This window comes from Mastigoproctus giganteus, chromosome 6, assembly GCF_048544385.1.
Source record: "Mastigoproctus giganteus isolate SK-2022 chromosome 6, ASM4854438v1, whole genome shotgun sequence".
Taxonomy (NCBI): domain Eukaryota; kingdom Metazoa; phylum Arthropoda; class Arachnida; order Uropygi; family Thelyphonidae; genus Mastigoproctus; species Mastigoproctus giganteus.
The window spans coordinates 189,657,622-189,680,618 of record NC_143580.1 but is presented as its reverse complement, the minus strand read 5'-3'; the positions used below and the strand labels follow the sequence as shown (position 1 = coordinate 189,680,618).

At 38.1% G+C, this 22,997-nt stretch overlaps 1 protein-coding gene across 2 annotated transcripts in view; it reads right to left on the bottom strand.

Annotated features, from left to right (window-relative positions):
• The window catches only part of Sos (Son of sevenless guanine nucleotide exchange factor), a 669,490-nt gene that overhangs the window by 398,976 nt on the left and 247,517 nt on the right, over positions 1-22,997 (bottom strand). For both annotated transcript variants that reach the window (XM_090376631.1, XM_090376632.1), the window contains exons 10-11: positions 19,159-19,286; positions 6,777-6,971 (exon numbers count right to left, since the gene is read on the bottom strand). In XM_090376631.1, coding sequence (XP_090232757.1) covers positions 6,777-6,971; positions 19,159-19,286 — 323 coding nt within the window. The remainder of the gene's footprint in view (positions 1-6,776; positions 6,972-19,158; positions 19,287-22,997) is intronic.

The following is a 22,997-nucleotide window of genomic DNA, read 5'->3' as shown; positions in this document are numbered from 1 at the left end:
CATCTTCCCAAAAGCATAATTTTGCATGCTTCTGACTGTTTCATGTTTCCTCAAACAGCTTGAGAATCAAAACAGGGTTTTTCAGAATGGTTGACACACTACTGGCAGTGACATCAAATTTTAAAGAGATTTTTTTTTTTAACATTGCAATCTACACTATGAAGTACTTCCACTTTTTCATACTACACTCAAGGATTTCCTCTTAGACACTAAGGTTATTTGTACAGCAGTTAAAGCAAAGCTGAAATTATGGACCACTTATAGTTACCATGTAAAAAGAGACAGGTGAAATTTAGTAAAGTGTGGATGACTAGTTTCTTCAAAATAAAAGATGAATTTGAAGTGTTGGTCAAGACATCAAAGGCGGATATTGTTGGGATAGCAGAGACGTGGTGTCACACAGATATAAGCAATGCTGAACTGGAATTTGGGGAGAACAATGTGCACAGAAAGGATAGACAGGATAGAAAGGGAGGTGGTGTTATGCTGTTAATTAAGAAAAACATAAAATCAAAAGAAGTGCATCCAGTTGATATAGATGAACAGTGCACTGTTGAGTCAGTCTGGTGTGACATAAGCACTGCGAAAGCAAAAATAAGAGTAGGAGTGTGTTATAGGCCTAATGACTCGAATGAGTACAATGAACAATTGTACAGAGAAATAGAGTGGGCTAGTAAATCGGAATGTCTTATAATGGGGGATTTTAACTTCCCAGATATTGACTGGAACTTGTGGATTGGGCACTCACACACTAGTCAGACTTTTGTGGATTTATTGGATGATTGTTTTCTGCAGAAGCATGTTCGAGAGGCAACCAGAGAAAGTAATACTCTTGATCTGGTTATCAGCAGTGATCATTCGTATATTAAGAATTTGCAGATAAAGGAACCACTAGGTGGCAGTGATCACAGTGTACTGATGTGGGATTTACTTAAAGATTTAATTACCATCAGGGGTAAAGGAAAGGGTTTTTGCTTCCGTAAAGGTGAGTACAGTGCTCTCCGACAGTTTTTAAGTTCTGTACAGTGGGATCAACTGACGATGCTACCAACAGTAAATTCTAAGTGGGAAGCGTTCAAGGAATTAATCGTGGAAACTACTAAAAGTTTCATACCTATTAAGAAATATTGTTCAAGGTTTAGGCCTAAATGGTTATCTAATGAACTAATGAGACTCGTAACAGAGAAGAAAAATGCATGGGATGCATATAAATTATCAAGCACTCAGAAGCCTATAGCAGATATAAGCTAGTCTGTAATCAGGTGACAAAGGAGGTTAGGCAGGCAAAGGCAGATTACGAGAAATCCTTGGCAAAAGATGCTAAGAAAAACAGCAAGGATTTCTTTACTTATATAAACTCTAAAAGGAGGGGATGAATCTGATTGGTCCACTTGACATCGATGGTTCGACTGTTGATGATCCTGCTCAGATAGCAAACAAACTGAATGAGTATTTTGCATCTACATTCACACATGAGGAATTATTAAGGTTTGAAAATGGCAGAAGGTTATCAAATTGTAGCAGGACACTTAATGATTTTGGAATAACTGAAAGCAAAGTGGAGGAGAAATTGTTGAAGTTAAACATAAGAAAAGCACCTGGGGCGGATGGGATCTATCCAGTTATATTAAAGGAGGCAGCAAAGCAACTAAGCAAACCCTTAGCCATAATTATGAGAGCGTCCTTGGACTCAGGGGAGGTTCCCACGGACTGGAGATGTGCAAATGTATACCCAATTCACAAAGGGGGATCGAAGGGTGACACGACTAATTACAGACCAGTTAGTTTAACTTCTGTACCGGGCAAAATAATGGAGTCACTGGTTAAAGATGCATTGCAGGATCATCTAGACAAGACTGCAGCAATAATTCAGACACAGCATGGGTTTGTTAAGGGAAAGTCTTGTCTGATAAATTTGATAGAATATTATGATGTGGTTACAAAGGAACTGGATGAAAAAATAATTTTGATATCATATATTTGGATTTCAGAAAAGCTTTTGACACTGTTGCACATGGAAGACTATTGTACAAATTGGAGCAGAATGGTATTAAGGGTAAGTTGCTACAATGGATAAAAGGATGGTTAAGTGGGAGAAGACAGAGGGTGGTAATCAATGGGTGCTGCTCTTCGTGGACTAATGTTATTACTGGAGTCCCACAGGGTTCGGTGTTAGGTCCACTGTTGTTTTGTATATTTATCAATGATATTGATGAAGGTATATCAGGCTTAATGTCGAAGTTTGCAGATGATACAAAGGTTGGCAGGGTTGTTAATGACAGTAATGGCAGTGTACTACTGCAACAGGATCTAGATAATTTGGGCAGATGGGCTAAGAAGTGGCAACTGAAGTTTAACCTTGACAAATGCAAAGTACTGCATATGGGTAGAAGTAACCCCAGAGAAACGTACCAACTATGTGGTACTACACTTAAGGTGGTAGAAAATGAAAAAGACCTGGGAGTAATTGTGCAGTCAGATATGAAGTTTTCTGAGCAATGCAGACAGGCTGCCAGGGCAGGTCATGGGGTTTTGTCAATGATATATAGGAATTTTGCTAGCAGGGAAAAGGAGGTGATTATTCCTCTGTATAAGGCAATGGTCAGGCCACGCCTTGAGTACTGCGTACAGGTCTGGAGGCCTCATTTTAGGAAGGATGTAGATTTACTTGAGCGTGTACAGAGAAGGGGCAACAAGATTGGTGAGGGCAATGAAGAGAGGCTTAAGTTCTGCAAATTGCAGTGGCTGGAGACTAGGCACCTGCACGGTGATCTGATTGAGGTATATAAGGCCTTGAAGGGGGCTTAGAGGGGAACAGGTATCCTGTGTGTTATCAGACACTCATCCTAAAACACTGATGGATCCAATATCTCTCTATTACAGAAGATTTAGGAGAAGTCCGGTTGGCCTGCCTCCCTAAAATCCACTCATGCACACCTTCTCGATGGTAAGCCCTGTTACGTCACTTAGGTGGCAATGAACGTATAGAGTGGTTCTCTTCAAGACGCCTGGTCAGCGCGAAGAGGAAAAGACCAAACCCTCCAGCATGACAGCACAACAATACAAAGGGCCCTCAGTCCCCAGCAGCTTTCACTCTCCCTCTTATGGCAGCGAGAGGATCAGAATGGAAGCAGAGGGTGCTAAGAATCTCTGGGTATGACCAGGCTGCCATGCACGGAAACTGAACTTGGCCTGTTATAACGTACGATCACTCATTAACAGTAAAATAATTCAGACCGGTTGCAGCATATGTTCAGACTAGTTTGGAAGAACCATCAGGAATTCCAGATGGCTAACTCAGAAAAAAAGTGTCCATGGAAGTATGCACAGAAAAGACATGCAGCAGAAACAGAACACCTATAAGACAGAGTGGAGAAGAAACTTTGTTAGAGATGCATCGTTAATTAACCTAATTTCCCTCTTTTCAAGATATTCTAAAAGCCTGAGAGGTTTAGGGGAGTAACTGCTCCAAATGTGAGGGTGATTTTCCATGGCAGGACAGATTTTTGATTTGTACAAAGAGAACAGCTGTTCTGGAATAAAAGTAATGATGAGAGTGAAACAGAAAACCCAGTTTCTTACATGCAGAGGAAACAATGTGATGTGCTTATCCCAAGGGAGATTAGAAGTTAGATAGACTGTCCTAAAAGAAACAAGTGATCTGCCTTGGAGAAGGCAGATCACTTGTCTCTTTTAGGACAGTCTATCTAACTTCTAATCTCTGAGTCTCATTGAAGATAAGCATAAGAACAGAAGAATCCTTTTTGCAATATATAAGACAGGACTGAGTTTTAGATGGATTGAAATTAACTATGTTATCTTTGCCCCACTGGACAATTATCTGGAGATCAGCATTTAAGGAATTGGTAGTGTATATTCAAGAAGTTGAAACTATTTATGCATCCAAGGTTTAGTAAAAGCTTCTGTGATTAATAAATAAGTGTTTATAAAATGAGTTTCTATAAATAAGTGTTTATAAATAGGTGGTTATAAAATAAGTTTCCCTATTCAGGAGACCATAGTGTCAAAATGATTAGAGATAGTGCTGTGAAAATCGGTGGGTATAAAAGTTTGGAATAAAAGTAATGACGAGAGTGGAAGAGAAAACCCAGTTTTTTAGATGCAGAGGAAACAATATATGATGTGCTTATCCCAAGGAAGATTAGAAGTCATATAGACAGTCTTAAAAGGGAAGTAATCTTGTATCCATGTGGTGTGAGACAAATAGTGGAAAAAAAAAATTATACAGGAGATATGTTACAAACCAAGTGTTCCAAAGTACCGGGTGGTTATAAAATAAGTTTTCCTATTCATGAGATGCTAGTGTCAAAACAGTTAGAGCTAGTGCTGTGAAAATCGGTGGGTATGTCACTTAGGGTATGGGGAAGTGAACTGTAGAAGAAAAAACATTATTCAAATTTCCACCACCAGGGTAGAAATTGGCACTGCAAACATGAGATGGAATACTTAACAACAGAACTTAGAAATCTACAGATATTGTTCTATGTGCTTTCCTTCACTTGAGATGACATTCTGAAAACAGAGGACTGCGTGCAACACAGTTTTGCATTGGGGATGTTGGCTACATGCTGTTTAAGGCCTGACGTAGCCGAGTGGTCAGGAGTGAGGGTGCATGGCACACATTCCTTGATTGGACCGGGGTTCAAGCCCATGATTACTAAATACAATAAATATTTGTATTGATTATTTATTGTAAACTCTACTGACTTGGTTGTCGTGCCAGAGTATAAACAGAAAATTTATTTATTTATTTTTATTTAATGCTTGCTTTCAAATCGACAAGTGCCTGTATGCCACCACGGTAAACTCTGTCTCTCAGGTATCCCCACAGTCAGAAATCACAGGGATTGAGATCTGCTGATCAGGCTGGCCAGAACTGCGGAAAGTCTCTAGAAATGATGTGAATGTTGAACAGAGCAGTTCCTTCACTTGTTGACCAACGTGGGGAGAGGAGGGGAGGGGCACCATCTTGCATGAACACTATGGTCTCCAAGCATTGCCTTTCTTGCAGAGCAGGAATAATGTGATCTCTTAGAAGAGCACAGTACCGTGCATTAGTTACCAGGGGAGAAATTGTCTGATTATAAAACTCTACTGTGAATCCACACCATACTGTAATATACGGACTTTGTAGTGGTCTTTCATGCAGAGCAGATGGACGAGAAGTTCCCCATATTCGGCAATTTTGTGCATTTACAGCCCCATGAAGAGTGAAATGTGCCTCATCAGACCACAAGATCATTCAAGCCCATGTATTGTCAAGTTCCATAGAAGCCAGAAATCATAGAGCAAAGTCTATTCACTGTTGCTGATCACGAGACTTTAGTTCTTGCACTACATGAATCTTGTACCGGAACCAGCGTAAAATTATTCAAAGCACTTTAAGTACAGAAGACCAAGGAAGGTTCAAGTCTCTTGGCACTTCTGGCACTACTGACTGGTAATGTTTCGCATTCTGACCTGGAGGCCACTGCAACCACCACTTCATCCACTACCTCCCTGGTCGCTTCAAATTTCTTTATTAGTTTTTGAAGACCCATTGATGTCAAAGGTCCTTTACACAAACCTTTAAGTTTCCTATAGACATGTAATGCTGCATTAGTGTTACTATTATTCTGGTAGAACAATTTTACCAAAAGAGCACGTTCCTTTTTTGTAAGAGCTATAATAGTTATTGACGATGGCGTTGGCCTTTCTGCTTTTATCTAACAGGATGTCATTTGCGTAAGCAGCACGTCTTGAAGTAAATGACAACTTTTACATATGTGCAGTGCCATTTTCCCCTGGTGGCAGAAATTTGAATTAATATTTTTTCTTCTACAAATCGCTTCCCCATACCCTAAATGACATACCTGCTAATTTTCACAGTGCTAACTCTTTTGTCAGTGGATTGCCCATATTCAGATTAACAAATTCTAATAAAGAATTAATAAAAGCACTAAGTTTACGCACAAGAAAACAGCAATTTCAGCAAAACACTGTTGCTTTAGTGCTATTTTTAATGCCAAAGTTGGTGTAAACTCAAATGAAGCTAAAGTGTCTGGTTATAAAAATAACAGAGGAAAAAAGACTAAATTGCGATATATGCAAGGTGGCTGGGCACAGTTTCACAAATTGTCCCGCTACCAACTTGCAAACAAATTAGTTTGAACAAGTTACACAAAGTAGTTTAGCTGGCAGGGATCCATTATTAGCATTGCCTTCAACCCAATCCTCAGAAAAGGATTATAAAGTTACACACAAATAAACTTTGCTTCTGCTAAACTGTCAGACCCTAAAAGACAAGGTTTCAGCAAACATAACAGTGTATTCCTACTTGACTCTGCCCTCTCCCTGATCTTACACGTAATGTGGCCTCAGAACACTAACAACACTGTTGCCTCCTGCCACTGAAATGGCATGAAGACTCTTTTTTTGTCTCGTAAAACTATTTTAATCAATTTTGAAAATAAAATTCATAAATAAGATTGTGTAAATAAAATTTCCTGAAAAAGGTTAGGACAGCAAAAGCAATGTTTACTCTTTTACTGCTGCAGGGCAAAACACTGCTGAGCAGGGTGGTTGAAGGGGGGGGAGGGACAACATTCAGTGAATCATTTTAGTTCAGTCAATTTCTTAGCCCTGCATTAACATTCATGGTTACAGAATTTAATCCCAAGGCTTGTGTGTTTATTGTAATTTATGTACATTATTACATACACTATCACATTTCCAAATGTGATCTTCCTTTTAGAAACTGACAATTTAATTCTTACCTTCACTATCTTCTTTATCAATTATCTCTATTTTTCTTAAGAAGTAGCGTTCCTTCAAGCGATATTCTCCTACTGGACCTGTAACACTGGATCTCTTATTGTTTGGCTTGCAGAGTATCATCAATCCATCAAAAAGAAATACATGTCTCTCAGTTAGCCTCCTTCCACCAGAACCTATTTTACCTAGAACACCATCTGTAAATCACAAGGAGCAACATTTTATCTACATACCCAATCAATGAAGTTTAACAATTAATTGTTAACAACAAACTGATTTTACACTGGGGCACACCTAATTCTTTTTGTTTTTCATTATTAAAACATTTAACCCTTTGTAGCCCGATGTTGCACGCCAACACAACATTGTAAAATTTCACTTCTGGTCCAACGTCATACCCAGTGGACCCAATAGTGTTTCCAATTACGGAATTTGTTTTCCAATCTGTATTCATTTATTTACATTTCATATAAACATTTTGAAAAGCTAAATTCATCTTTATTGATTTTTATATTCAATTGTTAAGTGCAGGCAGTGTTGTTGCTTTTTTTTTTTTTTTTTTTTTTAACCTGTTTCAGTCAGATGTTGTGGTGCCACAAATGTTAACATTTCCAATTATGAAATTTGTTTTCCTGCTGCACAGACTCAATTACTGTACTGCCATATATTTATACTTCATATAAAGGATCTAAAAAAACTAAATATATCTATGTTTATATTCAATTGTTAACAGCATGAAGGGTTGTTGTTGTTTTTTTTTTTTTTTTTTTTTTTTGTCTTCTTAGACTGGTGCAACCATCAGCATTGGCTCAATTACTGTACTGCCATCTATTTTTTTTTATATTTCATAAAAACTATCTGAAAAACTGAATCAATGCTTATATTCAAAACTTAACAGCAGAAGGGTTTTTTTTTTTTTTTTTTTTTTTTTTTTGCTGTCCTCAAGTCAAATGTGGAAACTGGCACACTTGTCAGCATTTCCAATTATAAGTTATTTTTCCGTTGTACTGCAATCCATTTATACTTTATATAAACAATCTGAAAAACTAAGTGGATGTTTGATGTTTATATTCAATTGTTAACAGCAAGTAGCATTGTTTTTTCCGTGTAGAAGTCAAAAAGTATCTTATACTCTGCATGTCTAAATACTTCTGGTGAAGTATTTGCTGACATGCTGTCAAGATCTGCTAAAGGCCTTTCTGATGGCAAAACTGAGAAATTGTTAAGACCTTTCTGAAGGTCTAACAATTTCAATGAAGAAATTGGGGCAGAGGAGAGGAAACTCTTAGAAATAAGATAAGTTTCTGACTGTTCCATATACTGACTGAGTTTTAGGTTTCACTAATGAATTAAAGAAATTCTTCAGAATTATTAACAACATGGGACCAAATGAAAAAATTGATATAAAGAAATATTGGTCTGAAGAATAGACAGAAAATTTTTCAATGTATTTTGCAGAAAGATTTCTACAGATATTTTAGATGTTTCATCTCTGCCCAATTATCTCTATTTTTCTTAAGAAGTAGCATTCCTTCAAATGTACCTGTAATACTGGATCTATTATTGTTTGGCTTGCAGAAAGGACACAAGGACAACAAGGAATTTAAAGTAAGGACTCAAAATTAAAAACACTATAAATTATGTGGATGGGAGTTTAGTGAATATTTTCTTACAGAGTATCTTATTTTCTTACAGGAAAACATACTGCATTAGAGCTTTTAAACTGCTTTATATATTAACTCATGTATATATAAAATAAATAATTTTTTCAGGTTGCATTACAAATAGTAATTTTTTCATTCACAGAGCTGGATTGCATGGGGAAGACAATGAAAATAATGCTGGAATGCAAAGGGTTAAAAGTTGCACTTGATTTCCTCTTAGTCATTTTAATATTGCATTATCAAGGTGTCTGCAAATGTTTAAAATCCCAAAACTCCTAATTACATAAATACTTACAATGTAGCAACTACAAAATTTATCAGATTAGTACACAATAGAAAGTGATAGCAACAATTAATAGAAAGTGATGGCTATTGGTTACAAGCTTTTGATATTTTCTCTATGAAATGATTATCAGACAGCGGTACTTCTTCACTCTGAAGAAACAGACACAGATAGAGGCTTAATAGCATTTTATATTTTCTCAAAAAAAAGTTCAAAGGAGTATTTTCATTTGCTGCCTCTGGATCTCACAGTTTCCTTTTATTACACAAATTATTCCTATAAGCTAAATCAGTGATTTCCAACCTTTTTTTAATAATGGCACCCTTAAGTAACATTTTATCTCTACTCAATTTTCTGTCTGTCAGATCCAATTCTCTCTTTGTGTATATATAAATATATAAAAAGTAACATGTAGTTTGTAACATACGTATAGAGTATGAAAAGATAGTAATAGAGGCATGTGATGCAAGAAAGCAAGTGTATGAGCTTATGAAGCATCGGCCAAAAAGAAAAAAAATCCACACAACCATTCCCTCTAAATATTTGTCCAGTTCCTCCCTGAATTTATTTAAGCTATCAAATTCCACAATGACAGATGGAAGTTTGTTCCAGAAATTAACCACCGCTGGCTAAAGACAAATTTCCGCACATCTATTCTACAGCTGTCTTTCGTCGATTTGAATTTTCAAACGGTTTTCAAACTTTTTACAGACCCTTAGGTCCGTAATCTGAGCAGTGGAAGAATCCCATCAGAATTCAGTGTGCTCAACCCATTCAAGGCCTTATACACCTCAATCAGATCACCTCGCAGGTGCCTAGTCACCAGCTGCTGAAATTTGCAGAACTTTAGCCTCTCTTGGTAGGAGGATCCCTTCATTCCCCTTCTCTGTACACACTCGAGCAAATCAACATCCTTCCTAAAATGAAGCCTCCAGACCTGTGCACAGTACTCAAGGCGTGACCTGACCATTGCCTTATACAAAGGGATAATCACCTCCTTTTCCCTGCTAGCAAAATTCCTGTATATCATTGACAATACCCCATGACCTGTTCTTGCTGCCTGTCTGCACTGCTCAGAAAACTTCATATCTAACTGCACAATTACTCCCAGTTCTTTTTCATTTTCTACCACCATAAGTGTAGTACCACACAGATGGAAAAGAGAAGTACACCAAGTGCCTGAACTAAAAGAGGTTTAAAGGAAAGCAGAAAAAGAAAGTAAAGTGGTAGTGAAAAAGTGAAAGTATTTTAAAAAACTGGTGCAATAATGAAATAGGACTATGGAACAAAACAATATATGAAAAATTACAAACTATCAAATAAATAATAAAGAGATATCACTGTATTCAGATATGGGAGGGCAATTTTTGGAAAGAAGGTTGAACCTAGGGATGGCAAATATGCAGAATCTGAATACAGTAAAAGAAAAAATTATACATGGCCAGGCATTTCATCAGGGGACTAGTCCTGACCATGTATCATGCACTGTTTCCAACCTTAACTATAGAACAAGAAAAGGGAAAAAGCAAATATGCAACTCCAATCTTAATACTATCAGACAAGGTAGTCCCTACGCAGTGTAAAAAATTAAGTAAATAAAGTATAAGAAAGTAAAATACAGCAGATTCTCAATTAACCGGGAAGCGAATAAACTGGGACACTTCAACTCAAATAAAAAAAATCAACCAGAAATCATAAAATTCAAGTAATAACTAGAATAGGTTTAAACAGATGTTTTTCAAGCTGTAAATAACCAACAAGAAGCAGCGTTATAAGTCGTCAATGGGAGATTATTATCTTGCAACCCCTCCCCTTTCAAAAAAAAAACAAAAACAAGAGAGAGACCAAATGTTTCGTTTCTTTTAGTGTGCCGCGTCGATTGTTGTGTTCCGTCGTACTGCAAAAGGACAATTTTGTTTGTTTATTTATGTCAGGGATGTCAGAAATTTCTTTTTTTTTTTCTTTTATTTTTTTTATTTTTTTTTTTGTTTAGAAATCGCGAAAATGATAGGTAAGCGCAAGAGTTGTGTTTTCAATTAAACAAAAACTAGAAATTATTCAAAAGTTTGAAAACGGTGCATCTGTTAAATCTCTAATGAACCATTATAATGTTTGTGACCAAGCCACACGTGACATTGTAAAAAATAAAGGGAAGCTATTAGATTTAAAATCGACAACGTAAAAAATAAATGCGTGTCCAATACGCACTACTCGCGTATTGGACACGTGAGTAGTGTGTGGTAAGTTTTTTATCTATCGACATATTTTTTACATAGGTTGCTGAACATTATTCGATACAATAAGTCCCAGACTTATGTGACATTATTTATATATTTTTATATGACTGAGGATTTCAGTGAAGGGGACACACTATTCAAAATAATAGGGTACAATCCCACAGAATTCCAGCTATTCGTATTATCACAAATGCAATAAGATCGAGTTTACTACCCGTTTATAAACAGGTAGCACAATCTATTATAACAGATTGTACTAACAGAAAAGCCCAATAAACCGGAAAGTGCAAATTTTTTATTGTTTTATAGTAGTGACCCTCAGATATGTGCTTTATTAATTAAAATGTGAGCTCGTGTGGGGTGATAGTGAGTTTTCACCCCATGTGAAGTTCTTTTCAGAAAATTTAATTTTGACTGTTATCATGGTGCCGACTAAGAGAATAAGTGACAGCACTACTAGCAATTCTACCAAGAAAAAGAAAATGATCGTTTTGGATTAGAAAATTAAAATAATAAGGATGTATGAAAATGGCCAAACATTAACAAGTATTGCGTGGAATTCAGATTTCTCAGTGGCAACAGAGAACAAAATAATAAAGTAGAAAGTAGGGTCCTTGAAGTTGTCACAGACATTCTCTCAGATATGCCAGACAAGCTGTACTTGCTACCTGGGAGTCTAAAACGCTGATCGAACTGATATTCGGGTGACACTCAAGTCAAGTGGACCCAATTTCGGCGAAGTCCGGACGGTCTGTGACAGCCAAATCCTCTGCTTGCACCTTCACGATGGTGGGACTGTTAGTAATCCTGGGTATATTCTCCATGTACATGGTGGGTGACCACCCAGGTGTGAACCAACGTAAGTAGGGGTCGAGGTGTGGCGCCCACACAGCATGGAGGAATGCTGCCCCTCTATGTTACCAGGCAGTACTAGGTGGCAGATGACTCTCATCAACCGGTGAAATACCACCACTTTGCTTATTGGAAGCTTGAAGTGGTGTAACCCATGTTTAGTCTCTAGAGCTAAGTTCTGGTCAACCCTTTCCTATCTCTTCCATCATGCAGTATGATTGATGACTTGAGGTTATGATGAACATCGTACTGAGATCCAATATTCCTTACATTTCGAGGGTACAGCTCTAAAACAGTGTTCGCAGGCCGGCCGCTAGTTAGTACACCGGATTGAACCTATTAGTAACTCTCTAGGAGGCTTCCGGATCAGCTAGTGCATAATATTACTACCTCTACTCTGCCAGATAGTGACTGGAGGGAGTCCGAGTAGTGTGTATGTGGGCAGCATTGTCAAGGCCACGTTATGTCAAGGATCTGGGTATATTCTTACCATGTGTACGCCATATCCAAAAATTTCATTACTTGATACAGCATGTCCCACCCACATTTTCTTACTATTGAATACACCATGAATTGTCAAACTAATAGAGCAAGCTTATTTGCGAGAAGACCTAAACCTCCCAAGCACTTCCTAATTCATTTCACAAATATACATGGTCTCAATTCTAATCTCAACGATGTCCATTTCCACATGCAGTATGCCAAACCCCATGTACTTTTTCAGACAGAATCTCAGTCATCGGTTGATTCAACTATTGCTCATCTCAGATGCCAAAATTATTCGCTGTATGATTCTTTTTGCCTCAAAGTATGGTACTTGTCCATATGTCCGTTCGGATATTCCCTGTCAGAGACTTGGCAATTTGGAATCTCCTCTCTTTGATCTTCTCTGGCTTAAAATCTCTCTACCTCAGTGTGTAAAATTCATCTGTTGTCTCTACCATTCTCCCAACTCCACTAATCACTTGGAGCTTTTTGACTTCCTCTCTTTGCAACTTGACTTTCTCCAGTCCAACTTTCCTAACAGTGAGGTAATTTTCCTTGGTGATTTTAATGTTCACAACTCCAACTGGCTTCCGTTTTCTAGTCACACCGACCCAGCAGGTCGAGATACTGAGGCTTTTGCAATTACTAATGACCAAGCACAGATTGTTCATTTACCTACAAGAATACCGGACAATCCTAATCATACAGCAATACGCTTGATCTTTTTCTCACAAACAACCCTTCTAAGTACACGGTCGAAGTGAGAGGTCCTTTAGGCACTTCAGATCACAACTTGGTGACTGTCTCTTCTCCAATGGAACCTTTATCTCACGGCTATTCCCAACCTCGTGTTCTTTGGCATTACAAGAATGCAAAATGGGATGACCTGCGAGACTTCTTTTCTTCTTTTCCGTGGTCGGATTACTGTTTTAAAAGTTCTGATGTCAACGTTTCGTCATATCATGTCAGAGAAATTATTCTTGCAGGAATGGAATCCTTTATCCCACACTCCACTTTAAAATCTCGTCCTTTATCTAAACCTTGATTTTCCAATAAATGTGCTAAGGCTGTTCAAGAGAAGAATGTTGCATATCGTAATTGGCTTGTTTCTAATTCTTCAGTTTCATTTTCCGCCTACACCAATGCTCGCAACAATTGTAAAGCAGTTATTAACCAGTCCCATCTAGAGTTTGAACAGGCTAAGAGTAGAAAACTTGCTTCTTGCCTCAATGATAGCCGAGCATTCTGGTCTCTTGCCAAAGCTGTTGGCCGCAACCTTTGCTCTTCTCTTCTCCCGCCTCTGTCCAAACCAGATGGTTCTGTAGTCACTTCAGCCAAGGATAAAGCTGACCTGCCAGCATCCCTTTCTTTCAACTCATGGATTAACGATCTTGGTAAAACACCTCCCACTATTCCCAACACACTACATTCAATGCCTCCTGTGGTCTTCCGTCAAAAGGATGTCAGAAGGATTTTGACGAACCTTGATGCTAAGAAAGCTCCAGGTCCCGATTGTATTTCTCCACTTGTTCTCAAAACCTGTGCTCCTGAACTTACTCCTATTCTTTGCCGCCTTTTTTCACTTTCTTATTCCAAAGGTGTTTTTCCTTCTGCTTGAAAATATGGTCATATCCAGCCAGTTCCTAAAAAGGGTGACAAATCCCTCCCATCCAATTATCGTTCCATTGCAATTACTTCTACTCTTTCTAAAGTAATGGAGAAATCAATTAACCGCCAAATTTTAAACTACCTAGAAACCTTCTATCTGATCAACGATCGCCAGTATGGATTCCGTCAGTGTCGATCCACTGGTGATATTCTGGCTTATGTTACCCATTTATGGACTAATTCAATGGAAAAGTTCGGTGAAACGCAAATAATTGCTCTTGACATCTCAAAGGCTTTCGATCGTGTTTAGCATAAAGGTCTTCTAAACAAGCTTCCATCTTATGGTTTGCCAACTGTTTTTAGTAATTGGTTATCCAGTTTTTCTCTCTGATCGCTCACTGAGAGTGATGGTAGATGGCGCTCTGTCTTCTAACTTCTCCACTAATGCGGTGTCCCCCCAAGTTTCAGTTCTTACTCCCACTTTTTTCCTGTTGTATATTAATGACCTTCTTCCGTTGACTGGAAATCCTATCCATAGTTTTGCCGATGATAGCACATTGCATTCCACTTTCCATTTTGAGAAACCTTGTCCTGCTCAGTCAGCTTCAACTTCTCGAAAATCTGCTACCAATTCCTTAAATGCCGATCTCCAGGTAATTCTCCAGTGGGGCAAAGACAACTTAGTTGATTTCAATCCTTCTAAAACTCAGTTCTGTCTTATATCTTGCAAAAAAGATTCTGCTTCTATGCTTATCTTTGGTGACACTCCAATTTCTAGGCAAAATGATATCTCTCTTTTGGGGATTACCCTGACTTCTAATCTCTCTTGGCATAAGCACATTACAAATATTGCTTCCTCTGCATCTAAAAATCTTGGTTTTCTCTTTCGCTCTCGGCGTTACTTTTCGTCCAAAAAGCTGTTCACTCTGTACAAATCGCAAATCTGCCCTTCCATGAATAATTGTTCCCATAGATGGGGGCCGTGCCCCCAAAACCTCTCTCAGGCTTCTAGATTCCATTCAGAAGAGGTAGTTAGGTTAATTAACGACTCCTCTCTAACAGAGTCTCTCCACTCTCTGTCTCATAGATGTACTATTTCTGCTGCATGCCTTTTCTGCAGATACTTCCATGGTCACTGTTCTTTTGAATTGGCTTCTATAATTCAAGCTCTCTCTTTCAAAACAGTCCGAACACACACCCAACATCCATTTATTGTCCAATTTCAAACTCACAGAACCAACTTTTCAACTTCCTCATTTATTCATTCAACTGCCGTTTCCTGGAACAACCTTCCTTCATAAGCATTTCCTAAAAATTACAGTTACAGAAGTCCTAGTCTAATGTCACCAATTATCTTCTTACATCTTTTCAACCTCCAACCCAAGCACGGTACTAAGTACTACAGGTTCTAATACCTCTAGTGTTTGGAGTTTTCATAAAAAATAAAAAGATATAAGATAATCTCTAATCAAGTCACAATGGAGGTTAGGCAAGCAAAGGCAGATTATGAGAAATCTTTGGAAAAGGATACTAAGAAAATCAACAAGGACTTTACTTATATAATATTGATATTGATGGGTCAACTGTTGATGATCCTGCTCAGGTAGCTAACAAACTAAATGAATATTTTGCATCGACATTCACACATGAGGAGTTATTCAGCGAGGGGAATGCCAGAGGTGTATTCAACTCTAGCAGTAAGCTACAGAATCTTGAAATAACTGGGAGTAAAGTGGAGGAGAAATTGTTGAAGATAAACACAAGAAAGGCACCCGGGGTGGATGGGATCTATCCAGTTATATTAAAGGAGGCAGCAAAGGAAGTAAGCAAACCCTTAGCCATAATTATGAGAGCTTCCTTGGACTCAGGGGAGGTACCCATAGACTGGAAATGTGCAAATGTGACCCCAATTCACAAAGGAGGATCAAAGGCTGACACAAGTAATTATAGACCTGTGAGCTTAACTTTTGTTCCAGGAAAATTAATGGAGGCACTGGTTAAAGACGCACTGCAGGATCATTTAGACAAGACTTCAGTTATAGCTTGGACACAGCATGGTTTTGTTAAGGGGAAGTCTTGCCTGACCAATTTGATTGGAAATTATGATGTGGTCACAAAAGAACTGGATGCAGGGAATAGCTTTGATATTATATATTTGGATCTTAGAAAGGCTTTTGATACTGTTGCACATGGAAGACTGCTACACAAATTGGAGCAGTGTGACATTGGAGGCAAATTGCTGCTATGGATAAAGGGGTGGTTGAGGGGGAGAAGACAGAGAGTGGTAATCAATGGACACTGCTCATCGTGGACTAATGTTATTAGTGGAGTCCCTCAGGGCTCAGTGTTGGGTCCATTATTGTTTTCTGTATTCATAAATGATATTGATGATGGTATATCAAGCTTAATGTCCAAGTTTGCAGACGATACAAAGGTTGGCAGGGTTGTCAAGGACACTACTGACACTATGCTGCTGCAACAGGATCTGGAAAGGTTGAGCAGATGGGCTGAGAGGTGGCAAATGAAGTTTAACATTGACAAATGTAAAGTACTACACATGGGAAACAGCAACCCCAGAGCAATGTATCAACTCTGTGGTACTACACTGCCAGTGGTAGAGAATGAAAGGGACTTGGGGGTGGTTTGCGCAGGCAGATATGAAGTTCTCTGAGCAGTGCAGACGGGCTGCAAGAGTAGCTCATGGAGTATTGTCAATGATATACAGGAATTTTTCCAGCAGGGATAAAGAGGTGATTATTCCCTTGTATAAGGCAATGGTCAGGCCACACCTAGAGTACTGTATACAGGTCTGGTCTGGAGGCCTCATTTCAAGAAGGATGTAGAGCTGCTGGAACGAGTACAGAGAAGGGCAACAAGATTAGTGAATGGAACAAAGGGGTGCTCTTACGAAGAAAGGCTTAAGTTTTGCAAATTACAGTGTCTGGAGACTAGGCACCAGTGAGGTGATCTGATAGAGGTGTATAAAGCCTTGAATGGTTTGAGCATGCTCAATGCTGATGGGATTCTTCCTCTAGCTCAGAATAATCACCTGAGAGGGCATAAATTCAAATTGAGGAAAGACAGATATAGGATAGACGTGCGGAAATTTGCCTTTAGCCAGCGGGTGGTTGGTTGGTGGAACAGACTTCCATCCCTTGTCGTGGAAGTTGATAGCCTAAATAAGCTTAAGGCTCAGCTGGACAGGTATTTTGAACGAGCAGAGGGGCGAAGTGGAAGTGGGTTTTTTTTTTTTTTTTTTTTTGGCTGATGCTGCATAAGCTTGTTTTCTTGCATCAAATGCCTCTACTAATGCTAATGCTAATGCTAATAAACTCTAGAAGGAAAGGGATGAATCAGATTGATCCAATTGATATCAGTGGTTGAACTGCTGATGATCCTGTTCTGATATGGCTGACAAACTGAATGAGTATTTACATCTACATTCACACATGTGAAGGACAAATTTATTAAACTCTAACAGGGAGCTTAATGATTTTGTAATAACTAAGAGCAAAGTGCAGGAGAAATTGTTGAAGTTAAACATACGAAACGCACCTAGTGTGGATGGGGCCTATCCAGTTATATTAAAGGAGGCAGCAAAGGAAGTAAACAAACCTTTAGTCATAATTATGAGAGCATCCTTGGACTCATTCGAAGTCCCCACTTACTGGAGATGTGCAAATGTATATCCGATTCACAAAGGGGGGGGGGGGGGGATCAAAGGTGACAAGTAATTACAGACCTGTTAGTTTAACTTCTGTTTTGGGAGAAATAATGGAGTCACTAGTTAAAGAAGCATTGCAGGATCATCTAGAGAAGATTCAGTAATTAATCAGACACGGCATGGGTTTGTCAAGAGGAAGTCTTATCTATCAATATGATTGAATACTATGATGTAGTGACAAAGGATCTGGATGCAAAATATAATTTTGATATCATACACTTGGATTTCAGGAAAGCTTTTGATAATGTTGCACATGGAAGACTACTATTCAAATTCGAGTAGTATGGCATTAAAGGCAAGTTGCTGCTAAGGATAAAGGGATGGTTGAGTGGGAGAAGCCAGAGAGTAGTAATCAATGGGACATTACTTTGTGGATGTTATTAGTGGAGTCCTCCAGGGTTCGGTGTTGGGCCCACTGTTGTTTTGTATATTTATTAATGATACTAAGGTCGGCAGAGTTGTTTATGACAGTAATGGCAGTTTCTGATTAAAGTTCATTGCCACCTCTCAGCCCATCTGCCCAACTTTTCCAGATCCAACAGGATCTGAAAAAGTTGGACAGACGGGCTGAGAGGATTTTGCTAGGAGGAATAAGGAGATGATTATCCCTTTGTATGGTCAATGGTCCGGCCACACTTTCAGTACTGCATACAGATCTGAAGGCCTCATTTTAGGAAGGATGAACAGTTGCTAAAGCAAGTACAGAGAAGGGCAACAAGATTGGTGAGGGGAATGAATGCCTCTTATATCAGGAAAGGCTTAACTTCTGCAAATTGCAGTGTCGAGATGATCTGATTGAGGTGTATAAGACCTTGAATGGGTTGAGCTGGCTCAATTCTGATGGGATTCTTCCTCTTGCTCAGATTACAAACCTGAGGGTGCATTAATTAAAATTGAGGAAAGACAGTTGTAGAATAGATGTGTGTGGAAATTTGCCTTTAGCCAGCGGGTAGTTGATTGCTGGAACAAACTTCTATCTGCCATTGTGGAAGTTGATAGCTTAAATTCAAGGACGAACTGGGCAAACTTTTTTTTTGCTGATGCTACATAATCTTGCTTTCTTGCATCACATGCCTCTACTACTACATCTGTAAGCAACAAATTAAATATATTTCTTCATCTTCTAAAAATTCCAATTAAAGGAATACTGTCTCATAAAGTATGGGACAGTGTTCTTTTATTTGTGAAATATCCATGGTGTGGATCTCTAAAAGGCCTTCAAGAGAAAGCAGTTACCGCAGCAGAATATATCAATAACTGAATACATGAATAGCATTCACACCTGAAAATTTCTAGTAATAGTGTACAATATTAATTTACAATCAAGTGTAAATGTTAATTTACACTTTATTATTATCAAATTTAAATTTAATTCTAATTTAAATTTAAAAATTTGCTTTGAATCATGAGCAATCTATATTATTACAAAGCTTATTTTCTTTTCCTCCAACACCAAATAACAATTAAGTCACATCAATTTCAGGGAAATACAGCATATATATCAGCTAACAAAGCAAGCAGGATACCTACCCATTATAAATTCATTGCAGCACTGGCCAATATCTTTGCCCTCCCAGCCATCAATACTCTTCTGAAGTTCATTCATTTTTTGCAATGCTGCTTGTCGAGTTGTCCTACCATAGAGTAATAATGCCTCCCTGTTTTTAAATAAATAAATTCATTTTGAAATTTCTATTTTCTGGAATATTTAGCACATCATGATAATTTCATAACAAACAATTTTAAGAGAAATGGAAAAAAAAAAAAGCTTTTGTTGTTTCTGAAGTCACACCACTAAAATTCATTTGGCTAGGGAATTATACACAACATGTGAATGTGTATAAGTATTAAGTGGTGGCAAATGATGCAAAGAAACAAGCTTATACAGCACCAGCAAAAAAAAAAAAAAAAAAAAAAAAAAATACCCTCTTTATCTCTATATCCCCTCTAACAATGTATCTACTCCCTCCCCATATTTATTGAAACTATCCACTTCCATAACATCATATGGAAACTTGTTCCAGCTGGTGATATGGAAGTGGGCAGTTTCAATAAATTTATCAATTATTCTCTGGCTGAAAGAAAATCTTCCCACATCAATTGTGCAACCATCCTCTCTGAAGTTAAGTTTATGTCTCCTTAAGTGTGTTGACTGGGAAAGAGAAAAAATTCCAACTGCATTTAGTTTACTCATTCCATTTAAAGTCTTTAACACAATTATCAGGTTTCCTCCGAGGTGCCTAATTTCCAGGCATGGCAATTTACAGAACTGAAATCTTTCTTAATATTATTATTTTTTTTTAAATTTTTATTTTTTATTTTTTTTTTTGCTTGATGTAGAGAGTTGGTTATATGGGAGGAGTCGATTTCTTATACCACTACTAATCTCAGAGAGAGAGAGTCAGTGCTGCATTCTACAAGCAGGTGCTTCAAAAACTATTGAAGCAAATTTCCTAAGTGAGGCTGCAATTTTGAGAGAAAGACAGCTGGCTCATGTTGCATGACAATGGCCCACTCATTCTGCACTTGTGAAGACATTTCTGATGAAACATGCCATTGTAGAGATCATCCATCCACCCTACTCTCCTGATAGCACCAGTGGACTTCTTTCCTAAGTGAAAACTTTCACTTAAGAAAGAAGTTTGGGAAAGAAATTTCAGGATGCTGAGGACATAAAGAAAAACTGTACTGAAATAATCTCTTTGAATGGCTTCACTGCCTCTTTTCAACTTTTAGAACAGTGTAATAATTACATTCAGTCAGATGGTTATTATTTTGAATAATAAAAAACACCATTTTTAGCTCCTTCACTTTGTGTTCTTTTTATTGCACTAGTCCAGGAACATTATTGCTACACCTTGTATATTGATTTGCCTGTTCTTATAATTTTTATTTTATCCTATTTAAGCTTATAATGCTGATACACCTATCTTAATGGTTATTTCAATAACATATTTATCACTGTGTGTGTGTGTGTGTGTGTGTGTGTGTGTGTGTGTGTGTGTGTGTGTGTGTGTGTGTGTGTGTGTGTGTGTGTCCTGGTTCCGCAATAAGTGCAGCAGGGACCTTATTGATCTGGGAAATGTCTCATCCTAGTTGCAAATTAGGGTTGAATGTGAAAGTGTCTGCAATTCTGCCCAGACACGATAGGAGGGAGTATATGATGAGAGCCTTGTCGATCAATTCTGGAGAGATTGTAATAACACTTCACCAGTGGAGAAGACTACTGTTATTTATTCTCAGTGGATACCACCACCCAGATGGCACCATTTCAAAGCTTGTTGGCTTCTCTTCGGTGAAGTGTTATTTATTTGAGGTAGTACAATATCATGGCAACTCGTTGTGAAGGCATTCACAATATGAGATATAACCAAAACGATGCCAATTTAATTAATTAATTTAACTACTTTAGTAGATAGCTTTGTTAAAATGATGCATTTGCACTAACCTACATGTTAGTCATTCTACCTCGTAGCATGAGGCCTTTGCCCTTAAATATTTTATAGTCTTTATCACTGAACACCATCAGGAATCTCTCATATTGTGAAGTTATATTCACAACTGGGTTGCCACTATTACAACACCAGGATACCTGCCCGCCCACCGAAGAGAAGCCAACAAGCTTTGAAACGGTGCCGTCTGGGTGCCGAAATAGGTAATTATTATTAATTAAAAATTAATAATAATTACCTATTTCCATTATTGTTTTGATAATTACCTACTTTTATTTTTATATAATCAAATTCAGGAAATTGTTTTTTATTTTTTCCGAAAACTTATTCAAATAGCTGTTTTCCCAGATTACAGATAAGAGCTGGCGGTGACTTGAGAGGAGAATGCGACTTGGGACACTAAACTGCAGGTCTACCGACTCGCTTCATTTTGGTCTCAGTCTGCCTCAAGCTATCGTGCGGTCAGGTTCTATACAGAGTGTTTCTGCGATTTCTGAACTGTGAATTTATTTATTAAATAATTTTGCAATCCTTACAATTTAAAGTGGCATTAGAAGTGTGTGAACTTAAATGTGACACAGAAATTAGAGCTAATTGATAAATTAGAAAAAGGTGTCTCAGTAGCATGTGTTTGTGAAATTTACAGCATAAAAAAACAAACTGTTTCTGATTTCCGTAAATCAAAGGCCAAATTGCAACACTTTTCTTTAAAATACAGTGTTAATAGCTCTAAATGTGGTTCTACAGAAGGGAGTAGAAAACACATGAAATTTGCGCAAAGATAAAAACTTAGCTGTGTATAAGTGGTATGTTCAACAGAGATCTAGTGGTGTTAATGTACGAAGTTTTGAGTTGAAATCTGTATGTGAAACTGTTGGAAAACACATGGGACTGTTAAGGCAAGTGATGGGTGGTTGTGGCGTTTTAGAAAAAGACATGGCATTGTGAACAAGAAAACCTGTGGTGAATATTTAAGTGCAGACACTTCACAAGTTGAGCCATTTAGAAAATTTATAAATGGACTTATTAAATCTGAGGGCCTTATTTTATCACAGTTTACAATGCCAATGAAACTGGCCTGTTCTAATGTGCTGTTCCTGAAAATATGCTGGCCTACAAACATGAACACAGCACTCCTGGTCGCAAGATAAGTAAGGAGCGAATTTCTGCCTTACTTTGTGCAAATGCTGATGACTTGCATCGTCTGAAGCCTATGTGGTAGGGAAATCAAGGAAACCACACACTCTTAAAGACATCACGAATCAGTTGCCTGTTATTTACACCAGCTCAAAGAATGCGTGATTTACTTCAGAGATTTTTTCTGACTGGTTCTTCAACCACTTTGTCCCTGGTGTGAGGCGCTTCCAGATGGATGTTCTGAAAATTTCCCCCAATAATGTAAAGGCATTGTTGCCTCTTGACAATGCCACTGCTCATCATAGTGCTGAGAAGTTAGTAAGGATGGCAGAATTAAATGTCTTTTATTTACTCCAATCACAACTTCAGTTATTCAGCCAATGAACCAGGAAGTAATTGCAGCCTGCAAGAGGCTGTATAAGTGTCTTCTTCTGCAGATGCAGAAGAAGAAGACCCAAGAGGAGCCAGGACACTTCAGAATCTACCAGCCTACAACATTAAGTCTGTGCCCTTTAATTTTGCAGCTGCTTGGAAGGAGATGAAGACTGCGACTTTGATGAATGGTTGGAAAAAATTGTTGTGCAATATTGAACCGGATTTGGATTTTGAAGGATTTGAGGCAAATGACTTTCGGCGCACCCTTGTAAATGCTGGCAACGGGAAACAACTGAAGATGATGTTCTGAAATGGCTTGAAAATGATGAAGGTGATCCTGGCTACCAAGTCCTCACTGATGAAGAAATTGTGGACGAGGTTCAATATGGCAAGGCAGGGGAAGAA